This window comes from Protopterus annectens, chromosome 2.part0 (genome assembly GCF_019279795.1).
Source record: "Protopterus annectens isolate FY-2018-M chromosome 2.part0, PAN1.0, whole genome shotgun sequence".
Taxonomy (NCBI): domain Eukaryota; kingdom Metazoa; phylum Chordata; order Ceratodontiformes; family Protopteridae; genus Protopterus; species Protopterus annectens.
This window is the reverse complement of record NC_056728.1, coordinates 249,138,043-249,151,217: the sequence shown is the minus strand read 5'-3', so window position 1 is coordinate 249,151,217 and position 13,175 is coordinate 249,138,043. Positions and strand designations below refer to the sequence as shown.

The 13,175-nt window shown below is 41.8% G+C and overlaps 1 protein-coding gene across 2 annotated transcripts in view; it reads left to right on the top strand.

Moving 5' to 3' along the window:
• The window catches only part of FBXW2 (F-box and WD repeat domain containing 2), a 513,384-nt gene that overhangs the window by 373,391 nt on the left and 126,818 nt on the right, over positions 1-13,175 (top strand). For both annotated transcript variants that reach the window (XM_044060728.1, XM_044060727.1), the window contains exon 5: positions 9,844-9,930. In XM_044060728.1, coding sequence (XP_043916663.1) covers positions 9,844-9,930 — 87 coding nt within the window. The remainder of the gene's footprint in view (positions 1-9,843; positions 9,931-13,175) is intronic.

The following is a 13,175-nucleotide window of genomic DNA, read 5'->3' as shown; positions in this document are numbered from 1 at the left end:
GCTTTGTTCTACTCTTACCAAATGTCACAATGACCATGGACGCTTCCCTGAGGTTGGGAGGACACTACTTAGAAAATATTGTTCAAGCCACATGGTTTCCCCCAGAGGCCAATCCTCCTAGCATTGTAGGCATTCCAGGATATTCTTTGTCTAGCAATGAGTGCTCTACAGATGGGACAGTATGTCACTGGTCTGATACATCAGCCGTTCTTACCTCTTGTGTCAAGAAGCAATGAGTGTGTGGCAGTGGGCAAACTCTTCCAACCATTTTCTAATCGCAATGCACATTTCAGGAAGGTCCAACATTTTGCAGACAACTGAGCATGTTTGTTCTGCTGCCTTACAACTCTCTCAGTTCATAAGTGGCAAAGCAGATATTTCACCACTGGGACCAACTATATTGCGATCTATTTGCCTGTCTCCACAACTTCAAGTGCAGCAGATACTTTACTCTGATCCCTTCAGAGGTGGAAACACTGAGAGATGCTGTGCTAGGCGATTGTCCCCCCTGTCTTCTTTATGCATATCCACAGATTCCCCTTATCCCAGAGTTCCTCCAGAAAGCATCTCATTGGAAGAGCAAAGTCATCTTCATTGCCCCATTCTGGCCTAGACAGGTGTAGTTCCCCTTCCTTTGGCCTCACTTAATACACCCACCTTGGATTCTGGACCACGTCCCAGATCTGCTGTCACACCCCCTGGCCTGTCTCACCTGGATATTCAAGCCCTCAAGATCACAGCATGGTTTTGCTATTTCCAGTGATGGCTAGGCAGTCCAGGCTTTCTTTCCCAGGTCAGTCACATTCTCACTTCTTCATAGAAAACTCAACCAGGAAGATATTTGGGTGGGTGGGCCTAATGGTTAAGGTGTTTGCCTTACAAACACAAGGTACAGGGTTTGAATCTCACAAGGGATAATTGGCTAGACTTAAAATGACTCACAAGGGCATTTAGCTTAGTACTAATCTATGAATCTATGAACCTATGATATGTCATGCAAATGGAGAAGGATTTTAATTTGAGTTCATGAGAGACATTTAAATCCATTCTCAGCCACCATTCCAGCTGTCTTGGAATGTTTTGCCTCAGTTTTTCATAGTGGAGGCAGTTATTCCAGCATCAAGTTGCAACTACTGGTGATTTCAAACTTTCATATTAGCAAATATCACTCCTCCTTGACCTCTCTGAAATTATGGAAAGCCTTGCTTAAGGGTATTTTACTCCTTAGCTCTCCTGTTAAGGATCCCACTCCCTCTTGGGATCTTACTATGCTTTTACAGGTTTTCACTCAGGCCCTTTTTGAAGTGGTGGCCATAGTGAGCTTAAAATTCTTATCTTCAAAAAGTATTTTTGTAGTTACCATTACTTCTCTCTGAACTATCTGAACTCCAGGCCCTGTCTTCTCACCCACCATACCTGATTTTTCATAAAGATGGAGTTTTTTTTGCAAACCAGTCCCTCCTTTTTGCCAAACGTTGTTTCAGTACCAGTACTTAAACTGTTGAAATGACAGTTTTCTTCCCAGCTTCATTAATAAGTGGGGGATACATGCTTCACAGTTCACACAGCCTATCTTGACCTCGCCAAGGCTTTCGGCACCATCCCCCATTCTGGAATTATAGATAAACTCACTAAACTGGGTATAAATCCATACATCACAAGATGGGTTGCCAACTGGCTCACTGACGGAACCCACACTGTAAAAGTTGCAGACTCCAAATCTGACTTCAAACCAATGACAAGTGGAGTACCACAGGGTTCAGTCCTGGGTCCTCTCCTGTTTGGTATCTACTTCTCGGAAGTAAGGGCTAATACAGAGGGCCTCTGGTTAACGAAGTACACAAATGACTGCAAATTAGGTGCCATAGTCGAGTCCCCAAATTACGTGAACATCCTACAGAAGGGCCTCACTACTGAGACAGATGCCTGGTGTCAGAGCCATGGCCGCAAGCTCAACACAAAAAGTGCATGGTCATACCCTTTGGTTAAAAACTCTGTACCCATGAGCTACCACATAGGCAGCAGTCCACTTAACGCCGAAGGTGTGATAAGAGACCTTGGTACTCAGGTGGGGACAGTAGTCTCTCCTTTGATAAACACATAGCCACTGTAGTCAGGAAATCCTTCTACATGACACACCTGATCATGAAAGGGTTCTCATCCAGGGAAAAGAGGTCATTGTACCCTCTACTCGGCTCTCATTAGACCCATTATTGAGTAAAACGCCCCTTTTGGAATGTACCTCACAAGACATCTGCAACAGCTGCAAAGGCCACAGAAGTACCTCACAAAGAGGATTACGGGCCTCAAACAGATACCCTACACTGACCGTCTCAAAAAACTCCAGCTTTACTCCGTAGCATATCGCCTACTCCAAGGTGACCTCTGCCCAACATACAAAGCTATGTCAAACCCAGTATTGTTGGACATGCTACATCCCAATCCCTCTGAGTTGCACGCTCTAGGGACCTAAACCTTGTCACCACAATAAACAGAACATGCCGGAGTGATAGATTCCTGTCCTAGAGACTTCCCATACTCTGGAACAAGCTACCTATCTATGTCAGGCAGAGTTCCTCGTTAGCACTCTTCAAGAGAAATCTTGAGTGGATGGGAAATAAGAAATTCACCCCGGGGATCACGTCTGCTCGACAGGGGCACAGGAAAATAACTTTCTTGGGTGGCGAAAGCCAGGGAACTTGTTGGCTAGGCTTACATGGGCTCTTGGGCCGATAGCGTAGTACCTACCTGTGAACTTGTTGGATATACATAGACAACTCAGATTCTACCTTCACAGAATGAAATCACTTGGGACACGTAACCAGATTTTTTGTTTAATTTTCAAAAGCAAAATTGGGAAAGCCAGTATCAAAAGTAACTGTAGCCAGATGGCTCATTGATTGCATATGTTATGGCTTCAAAGATAAAAGGGCTCATTCAACAAGATGCATTTCCACTTCTTCCGCATTCTTTTCTTGAGCTTTAGTAGACTATGTCTGTGCTGCTCCCACCTGGTCCTCCAATATCCATGCATTTATAGTTCATTAGAAATTGAATATTTTTTCCAGGAAAATGGTGGCATTTGGCTCTGCCATTCTTCAAAATATCCTTCCATGTTGACCATTCTGGGTTTCAAGCAACTGGGGACTCGAGCCCATGAGTTGAGGAACAGGCAACACAAATGCATCTTTATGGTGAGTACATAACGTTTGACGTTCTTCATGTTTCACTGTTGCAGTCATTACATTTGGGTTATCTGCTTGCAGGTAGCCCTCAGTCGGCCTGATTAACAAAGTCTTGGGTCCTGCATCGGTTACTGTCCCTTCTTCCATGACGTCAGGGGTATAAAACATGCAGCCAACGCCATTACATCAGTCTTTCTTGCCGTGCGTTGCCCGAAGCAGAAGCAGTTTGCAAGTGCCGGTCGTCTGACTGCTGAAATTTTCGTTTTCGAGTTTCAGAACCAAAGTCTTCAACTGAAGCTAAGTACCCTGTTGGGGAAACTTTTTCTTGCTCCTTACCGATGTCAGTAAAAGTTAATAATCGCATTACTTGTGGAAAGCAAATACCTCATAAGGATTTTCATTTGTACTATATTCCTTGCCTAGGCCCTGACCACGATGTACCTTGCTGTCGGTTTTGTGCTTTATTTAATCAGCGCACTATCTGCCGTTGATATATTTTCACCTCTAAATATTTTCGGTTCTCGGTTTAATTATCCAGAAATGTCGTCGGTTAGCCATCTGACTACCGGGATTCCGAAAAAACGCAAAGATAAAGACAGAGACAGGCTGCCGAGGTCCAAAACTGCCGACGATGCTTCTCCTAAGCCAGTCGCAAAGTTCGCCGGTACTCAGTGAGGCACTTTCCCAGCCCCTGATACCCACTACTTCTGATTCACAGGCCTCTACTGATACCCATTCGGAGTCTGGTATGCCATGCGATGCTTTAACTATGGAACCTACGAATGTCTCTACTTTGGATGGGTCCGTAGCCGCTATGCAGGCACCGGCTTCTGAGGGTGTATTCAGGCCTACGGACTTGCATATTAAACTGACGCCTCTTTCTTTACTTAGGCCTAAATCTCGATCCATGCCTAAAAAAATGACGCCCAGGCCACTGCTCAGGTCTCTATGCCTAAAAAACAAATGATAAGAACAGCTGAAGATCTAATAAATCTAATTAGGGATAGCCACCCCCCCCCCTTTCTAAGAGGCCTAGGACCGAAGTTGATTATGAATCTTCTGATCAGGATTCTGTTTTTTTCTGATTCTTCTGATGATCTGGATTTGCCCTTATCTACGTATGAAGATTCTGATGCAGAGGACTCCATTCCCTCTGCTTCCCCTCCTGAGGATTTTTCTTTTGGGGAACTTCAAATCCTCTAAGGGAGCATTTCCAATGGGAAAGCCAGGATTTTTCTGATTCAAAAAAGAGGCCTAGGGCTTTCCTTCTCCTACCTCAGCGTAGGCCTTTAGCTATTCCTTCTGTACTAGACATTGTTGACGATTCTTTCTCGGAATCTAGTTTGGCCCCTGATCCCCTGTCTCCTGCTCCCAGAAAATCTGACAGATACTACAGTGGCTCTGAGTTCCACAAGTTCCTTTTTAAAAATCGTATTGCAGATCCAGAGACTATTTCACAGGGGCCCAAGGGCATTAAGGCTTCTACTGTTAAAAATCGTACCCCTTCTGATAGAGACTCCAGGGCGCTGGATAGATTGGGTAAAAATGTTTACATTTCTGCGACCTTGGCCATTAGGACTTTAAACTGCCAGTTTCATATGTTAAAGTATCAGCAGCATGTTATTGGACTGCTTAAACAGAAAATGATGTTGATTCCTGACTGTGTGGAAAATAAAGAATTACAGGATTTAATACGTTCTGCTGAACAAGTTGGAAAACATACTTTGCAATGTGGTTTTGATTCATTTAGAGGCCTCTTGCAGGGCTGCTGTTACTGGGTCTGTGCTCAGAAGGCATGCTTGGCTCAAGGAGCAATCTTTGCCTGATCATGTTAAAGCTAAATTGTTGGATGCTCCTTTAAATCAGAACAGCCTGTTTGGCAACACGGCTGAGGAAGTTCTTAAAAAGATGGAAGATAAAGCTAAATCTATGCAAACTGTTAAAGATTTTTTACAAGTTCAGCCTCCTAGATTTAGTAGGTACTGGCCCTCTAAGAATTGGTCCTTTCCAGCCCCTTCCAGGTCTTCTCAAGCCAAAAACAGACACAGCAAAAACCCCAGGTTTCAGTCCCAGGGGACACACAGAACTAAGCAGTGGGGGGCCACCACTTCCAAATCTGGGAATAATAAGACTCCCCCTATGGTAAACTGTCTCAATGACTTCCTTTTAAAATTTCCAAGCACTTATCAACTGACTGTCCCTTTGTGGGGAAAGATTGCTCTTCATGCAAAGCATTGGGAACTCATTACCCAGAACAAATGGGTTTTAGATATAGTATCCCAGGGATACAGATTTCACTTCCAAACGTTGCCAACACCAAGCGGGTGGCTGGACCTACCCCCAAATCAGTGGGCAGAGGCCCAAAAACAAGTACTTTCTCTCTTAAGCATGGGGGGCTATTCATCTGGTACCAGAAGAGGAAAAGTGACAAGGTTTCTACTTGAGACTTTTCCTTGTACGCAGAAAAGACAATTCATGGCGTCCTATCCTGGACCTGTCTACTCTAAGCACCTTTTTTGGCGACTCCAAAATTCAAGATGCTGACTCTTCACCAATGACTTCCTATGCTAGGCAAAGATGCCTAGTTGGCAACACTAGATTTAAAAGAAGCATACCTGCACATCCCAATCAGGGAATCTTGCAGAAGATACCTACGCTTCAAAGCAGGCTGTGTGCACTATCAGTTCTGTGCGCTGCCCTTTGGCTTATCTACTGCGCCCAGGGTATTCACAAAGTGCCTAGCTCCAGTTATTGCATTTTGCAGGCAAAGAAATATTCAAATATACCCATACTTGGACGATTGTCTAATTCAGGCAGAAAGCCAGGACATACTTTTGAATCATCTGGCCTTTGTACAAAGAGTTCTAATTTGTCTGGGGTACACCATAAACGAAAAGAAATCACACCTGGTACCCTGTCAGCAAATTATATTCCTGGGAGCAAGCTTGAATACAACTTCCCAGATGGCTTATCTCATGCCAGAGAAACAAATTCATTCGACAAACTACTTCAAACAAGTGGCCACAAAAACCCTGCTATCTGCTAGACAAATACTGCAAGCCTTGGGGTTCATGGCCTCCTGCATTCTTCTAATTCCATACGCAAGACTGCATATGAGGAAACTACAGTGGTATCTAAAAAGCCAACATTCTCAAGACCTGGAAACAATGATTCTTATCATACCTTGCCTACACCTAGAGTTTCTCTGGTGGGCAGAGGCCTGCCACCAAAACAAGGGACTACCTTTCACACCACCCCCTGCTGCCCAAACTCTAACAACAGACACATCAGACTATGCATGGGGGGCTCACCTGGCAGGGAAGTGCATTCAGGGCAAATGGAACCCAAGTTAAATGCACCTGCATATCAATCAAAAAGAAATGTTAGCTGTACAGAATGCTCTGACAGCCTTCAAGGACCACATTCTTCCAGGACAACTAATGGTAAAGACGGACAACACCACTGTTATGTGGTACATAAACAAGCAGGGGGGTACACATTCTTACCCCCTCTGCAGACTAGCCATGGCATTGTGGAACACAGCCTTGAGCTACCAAATGCACCTACAAGCTCAGTTCCTGCCAGGAAAATTAAATACACTGGCAGACTGACTAAGCAGAAACCTCATGGACCCATACTGGAACCAAGGATTTTCAACATGTTGACAAGCAAATGGTGGATCCCAGATATAGACCTGTTTGCCTCTCCCCAGAACAACCAATTGGACAAATTTTGCACAAGGACTCCCCACAAACAAGCCTGGAAAATAGATGCTGCGTCCTTCAGCTGCCTTCCCCCCTCTGCTTCTGCTCTCCAAAGTAGTACTAAAAATCAAACAGGACAAACCAAGGATGATTCTGATTGCTCCAGACTGGCCGGCCCAACACTGGTACCCCCTCCTGTGCAGTGTGTCACGGTTATCTCTATGGCACCTGCCTCAGACTCCTTCCCTGCTGTTTCAGCAGGAGAACCATATTCTACACCCTCAGCTTCCAACACTGAACCTTGCAGCCTGGCTAATTACTTAATCTCTCCTTTACCATCCCTCAGCAAACCTGTGATGGATATCATTTTAGAGGCAAGGAGGCCTAGTACTAGAAATTCTTATGCTGAAAAATGAAAAAGATTCTGTGCCTGGAACCAATCTCAAGGGATGAGCACAGCAGCGCCCAATTTACCTCAGATTTTACAATACTTAACTGAGATACTTCACAAGGGCCTATCTTTTTCCTCCATTAAAATCCACGCCTCAGCTATTTCAGCTCATTATAACACAGAACCGCCCCTCTTCACTCATCCACTGCTCAAGCAGTTCCTCAGAGGGGCCAGAAATTTGAGACCATCCAGGAGAGCTCCAACCCCAGCCTGGGACCTTAACTTTGTCTTGGAGAAACTCACTCTACCTCCTTTCGAGCCTGCTGCTACTGCAGACTTAAAATTTCTTTCTTGGAAAACAGCTTTCCTTTTAGCAATCACTTCAGCTAGAAGGGTATCTGAATTACAGGCTCTTATGGCAGTGGAGCCTTTCATTATCTTTCATGCGGACAGGGTGTCCCTCAGAACCAGTCCATCCTTCTTGCCCGAGGTGGTATCCGGTGTGGCTCTTAATCAGTCCATTCATTTCCCAACCTTCTTTCCCAATCCACAGAATAAAGGGGAACGGATACTGCATTCCTTAGATGTGCACAGATAACTTAGATTCTACTTGGACAGGACTAAACCTCAAAGGAAATCTGAACAACTGCTGGTGGCATTTGCTGCAGGGGCAGAGGGGAAGGCTGTTTCAAAGCAAACCATTTCTAAATGGATAAACCATTGCATCCATTTCTGCTATAAGCACCATGGAAAACCTATCCCCCAGGGGATCAGACCTCACTCCACCAGGGCTGCATCTACCTCTACAGCCTTTCTTAGAGGTGTCCCTACCAGGGACATCCTAGAAGCTGCTACATGGAGTTCTGTACATACTTTCACCAAGCATTATCATTTGCCAATTTTCTCTAAATCCAGAGCTGGCTTTGCCACTGCAATCTTGTACGGCCTTATAGCTGGCCCTAATGCTATCTAATCCTCCTCCCAACCATAGCTTTGGGAATCTACCCAAATGTAATGACTGCAACTGTGAATCACAAAGAACATAGTACAGTTGTGTACACTTACCATAAATGTAGATGTTTGAGTGTATTCACTGTTGCAGTCCTGGTTACCCTCCCCTTCAGCCCCCTAACTTATTTTGGCTATATCTCTACTTTCCTTTACTATGCTTAAAAGCCATTTTTGGTGTATTTGCTTTTTTGTTGAAGGTATATCTTTGTGTTTTTATATTTTAATTGCTTCCCATTAGAGGGACACCTGACATCTGGGGCAAGAAAAACTGATGTAATGGCGTTGGCTGCATGTTTTATACCCCTGACAACCTGATGTTATGGAAGAAGGGACAGCAACTGACGCAGGACCCAAGACTTTGTTAATCAGGCTGACTGAGGGCTACCTGCAAGCAGATAAGCCAAATGAAATGACTGCAACAGTGAATACACTCGAACATCTACATTTATGGTAAGTGTACACAGCTGTACTTTTCTGATGTTGAGCCAGATTCAGTAAAGCCTTCACTAAGTGTACATGATATGTATTCAAGAACATTCTTATCATATTTTTTGTGCTTTCTAGTCACTCAGAAAGATTGCACTAAGTTTACATGTAGTCTACACTTTGTGGTAGCCTTTATGACTCCCTGTCAATATTTAAAGCTGCAAGAATATCCGTAGGAAAGCTAAAATTAGGAGGAAGAAGGTGTGAGTTACGTCTGTGCTGTCTGTTCACTTAGAACAGTGTACACTTAGTGTAGGTGTTATTGAATCCCGGGGGTTGTCTTTTCCATCATTCCTCAGCCTCGTTCCCTCCATTCCCCCCTTCCATATCATGGAAGATCTCAACATACTCTTCTGATAGGACCTGTGGGATATACCCTTAGGTTCTTTCCCACTACCTCAGCTCCAGATCTGACTTTCTTTATATAGGATAGTACATGGTTAGTCCCTAATATTTTAGTCTGAGGGAAAACTCGATCTAAGGTAGTGTGGAGTTTGGAGGGGGATTATAGGTAAAGGGAAGAGGCTGAGCTACAAAGCCTAAATTTGGAAAAAGTGTCCGAAGTCTGATCCAAAACCCATGAGTTGAGGAAGCACGGACATAAACAAAACAGATGTATTGTTATGGTGAGTACATCATTTTTAATTCAATTTTCAGACTTTATCACTTCAAAGTCTGCTTCAGGAATATATGTTGGTGTCTTGAAAAGTCACTGTGACATATTTGCTGCATCACTGTCATGCCAATGTGTGTCTTTATTTTTGAGAGAGAAAAAAAGTACTATTTTGTACTAAATCTGTGTGGTAGCAAAGGCCTCTAATTAGAAGTCAGAGAAGAGGTTTACCAGACTTTCATACAACTAAATAACATGATTGCAGCCACGTGATGATACAGTCCAGATTATGTCTGCTCAACCAAAGATGTTTCCACACCACAAGTACTCAACTAGTGGAAAAAAATCCTCTGTACTTCAAATGGGTGTCTAGTACAAACCGAAACATTTTTAAATGATGCATGTTAACATTTAATCTAAGTCTTATTTTCTTTTTTCTTTCTTTCCCAATAGGTGGTCATACAACAGAGCCAAGTTGAATCTCTCTTGCATAGTCCTGGAGATTACATTTTACTAAGTGCTGACAAGTATGAAATTAAGGTATGTTTCTTAAGGCATGTTGTAAAAGTTCCACATTCAGCTGAGATTTATTTTTCTAGACACTAGTGGTTACAGCAGGATGAAGCCTTTTTGCACAAAATCTTCGCTACTGTTATGGGAGCCTGTTTCTCCGTGACACGTGCTTTGGTCATTTGAACGGAACTACAGTAGCCGCTTAAGTAACTACTAAATTGTGCTCAGGTTTCAGTTTAATATTCAGGCTTGCACTTAAGTTGTTTTTTAATCAAACTATAGTTGAGTCTAATGACCAAATGTTATAGCAATTCTGTGGTAATTTAGGAAATGTTTCTCAAAGCGTGAAGTACCTGTAATTAACTCAAAGTTAAGTGGCCTCCTTTTGTTATTCTAAAAGTTGACCAGATGCAAAAAGACTAGGAATTAACATTTTTTTTGTAATCCTGTAAGCTCCAGTACCTGTCAGTTCTAGTTCTGAAGTATGGTTTAGGTGCTATTTATTCCTGATTTGGCCACCACACCAGCATGCTAACCATTCCATTTTAACCAAGAATATGAGGTATGCTTTTTATAGTTGTATCAGTGGAGATTTACGTTTACTAGTTTTCACTTTCCACTCATAAAGTGATCACAGCTGTAGCTTAATACAGATTTGGAATTCTGTCAAATTAGCACTTGCATTTATTTGCAGATGCTAAAAATGCTTGTAGACATTATTTACCAAAGTGTATAATCCTGGAGTTTCAATAGGAATAGTGTATATGATTTGCAAGATATGAACTTTTATTCTGTGTGATGTCTTTTATATGTACCCCACATTATTTTAAGAAAATGTGGTTTTAATTCATTTTGCAAATTATGGTAATGGTTTCCACAGATTGTAAAAAGTACTTAATAAAATGATGTATGCTTGATAAAATGATGCATGTCATAGGTTTCATAAACTGATAAAGATGGGCATACTGTTTTCAAAGACAATGCCCCTGATGTCAGCATATCAGCCACTCCTGCCCACCCAGATTCTTTCCCATCAGGAACTGTAACTCATGCTTACACATTCTAGCAGTTCGCTTTTCTTTGCTTTCCAATTTTTTTGTTCCATCAACTACCTTTAATCACACTATTCAGGAACCTGTAGTAAGGAGGAAAATACCCTCCTCTAACAGTGGCTCAGGATCGACACATCCTCCCCCTTTCCCGATAATCGACATTCAAAGAAGGGGAAGGAGTCGATCCATGAGCAGGGGGAGACAGAAACGGAAAGCCTCCGGTGGAGAACAGAAAGGCTCCACTCTGAAGAAGTTGTGGGACTGATTAACACCACCATAGTTTGGAATATTTCACATAGACCCCTAGATAAAGATGAAATAGAACTGTTAAATAGGGGTCTGTCATTTATACCTACTGTTGAAAGTGACTTGACAGATACCATTATAGGTACCAAACTTTTTGTTCGTAATGTACAATTGAAATTACTTTTCAAAAATGAAACCAGCGATACTTATGTCCCACAATTTTCTAAACCTAGTTTATTCATTCCCAACTACCACCCTTATTAGATGCATTCAGCAAAATGGTTGAGGAAGATGTCTACAATTTATGCAGGATCTCTTATAATAATAACAAGAGAGGTAATCTATCACATAGACAAAGATTAGCCTTACGAAGATTGAAGAATGACAGGAACATAATTATTAGGCCAGCCGATAAAGGTAGGCCTGTAGTTGTGATGGATATGATTGAGTACAATCACCTTATGAATTAAATGCTTGGTGAGAACAGGTTTTATATGACCATCCTTTTAGGAGAGGTCCAAACTCGTGTGATAAGGGTATATGACACCCTGGAGGATTTAAATAAAAGTGAAATAATTACTGCAGAACTGTATAATTTCTTCTGGGTTGCAAATCCCTTGATACCCACTATCCAAGGCTTACCGAAGGTACATAAGGACCCAACCCATCCACCTATGAGACCTATTGTGGCAGGCAGGGGTTGGGTCACTGAACCGATTTTGGTATATATTGAAAAAGGTTTAAAGCCCGTAGTGGATATGAATCCTGTTATTCTTAAAGATACAAAACAGTTTTTGTTAGACCTTTATATGAAAATGGAATCGGTACATGATGATATTCCTTATATCTTAGTGACCTTGGATATAAAGTCACTTTTCACAGTTATTCCTAACCAAGAAATCTTAGAATGTATCTGCAAGTATCTTACACAATATACTTAATTTGAACCTACCAGAGTAGACTTACTGTGTCTTCTGTTAGAAATTGTGTTGGAGAATAACATCTTCTTGTTTAATGATAGCCTGTATATACAAAAAGATGGCATAGCTATGGGCACGTCTTGTGCCAATAGCTACGCCAACTTAGTGATGGCTATCTGGGAAAAAGAGCATTTATTTGTCTTACCCAGGTTTCAGAATTTTCTGATTTTCTACAAACGTTTCGTAGATGATCTTTTCCTCCTTTGGACAGGGAGTAAGAGAGAATTGAATATTTTCTTTGAAGAATTCAACTCTCTCACAGATTATCTGAAATTTACTATGGTTGAATCCACTTATAGGATCACTTTTTTAGATGTTGTTATAGACAAACTGAATAATGGTAAATTGATCACTGGTGTTCACAGGAAATCTTGTTATAGGAACACCTTGTTACACAGAGGGAGTATGCACCCGAAATATGTTTTTAATAACATTATTAAGGACAAGCCATTAGAGCCTCCAGGCTCAACCCAACACAAAAGGGATATGAAAATGAACTGATGAACTTGAAAAGTAGATTATTAGCTAGGTCATACAGCACGAGACTTCTAATGGATTTCAAGGTATCAAACAGTATAGGAATGATATAGCTTGTTCATACTTTTCTGATATTGGCAGCAGTATGTACTCTAGTAGACATAATGCAACACAATCAGTCATATCAGTCCTGCTCAGAAATTTTCTTTATTCTTTACACATGACTTTGATCAAGTTAAAGAGATAATTTATAAACACTGGAAGGTTTTAACTGTTGACCCACAAATTAAGGATGTTGTAGGTGAAAATCCTCAATTTATATTTAAAAATAAGAAGAACTTGCACAGAATTTTGTGTTACCCAAAAACTACAGAAGTCCATAGTAATGGATCTTATAACAAAGGCACGATTCCTTTGCAATAATTGTAATTTTTGTATTCATATTTGTAACTATAACATGTTTGTTCATCCAGTCACCTCACAGTGTTTTGTATTCGATGTGGTTGCCAACTGTAAC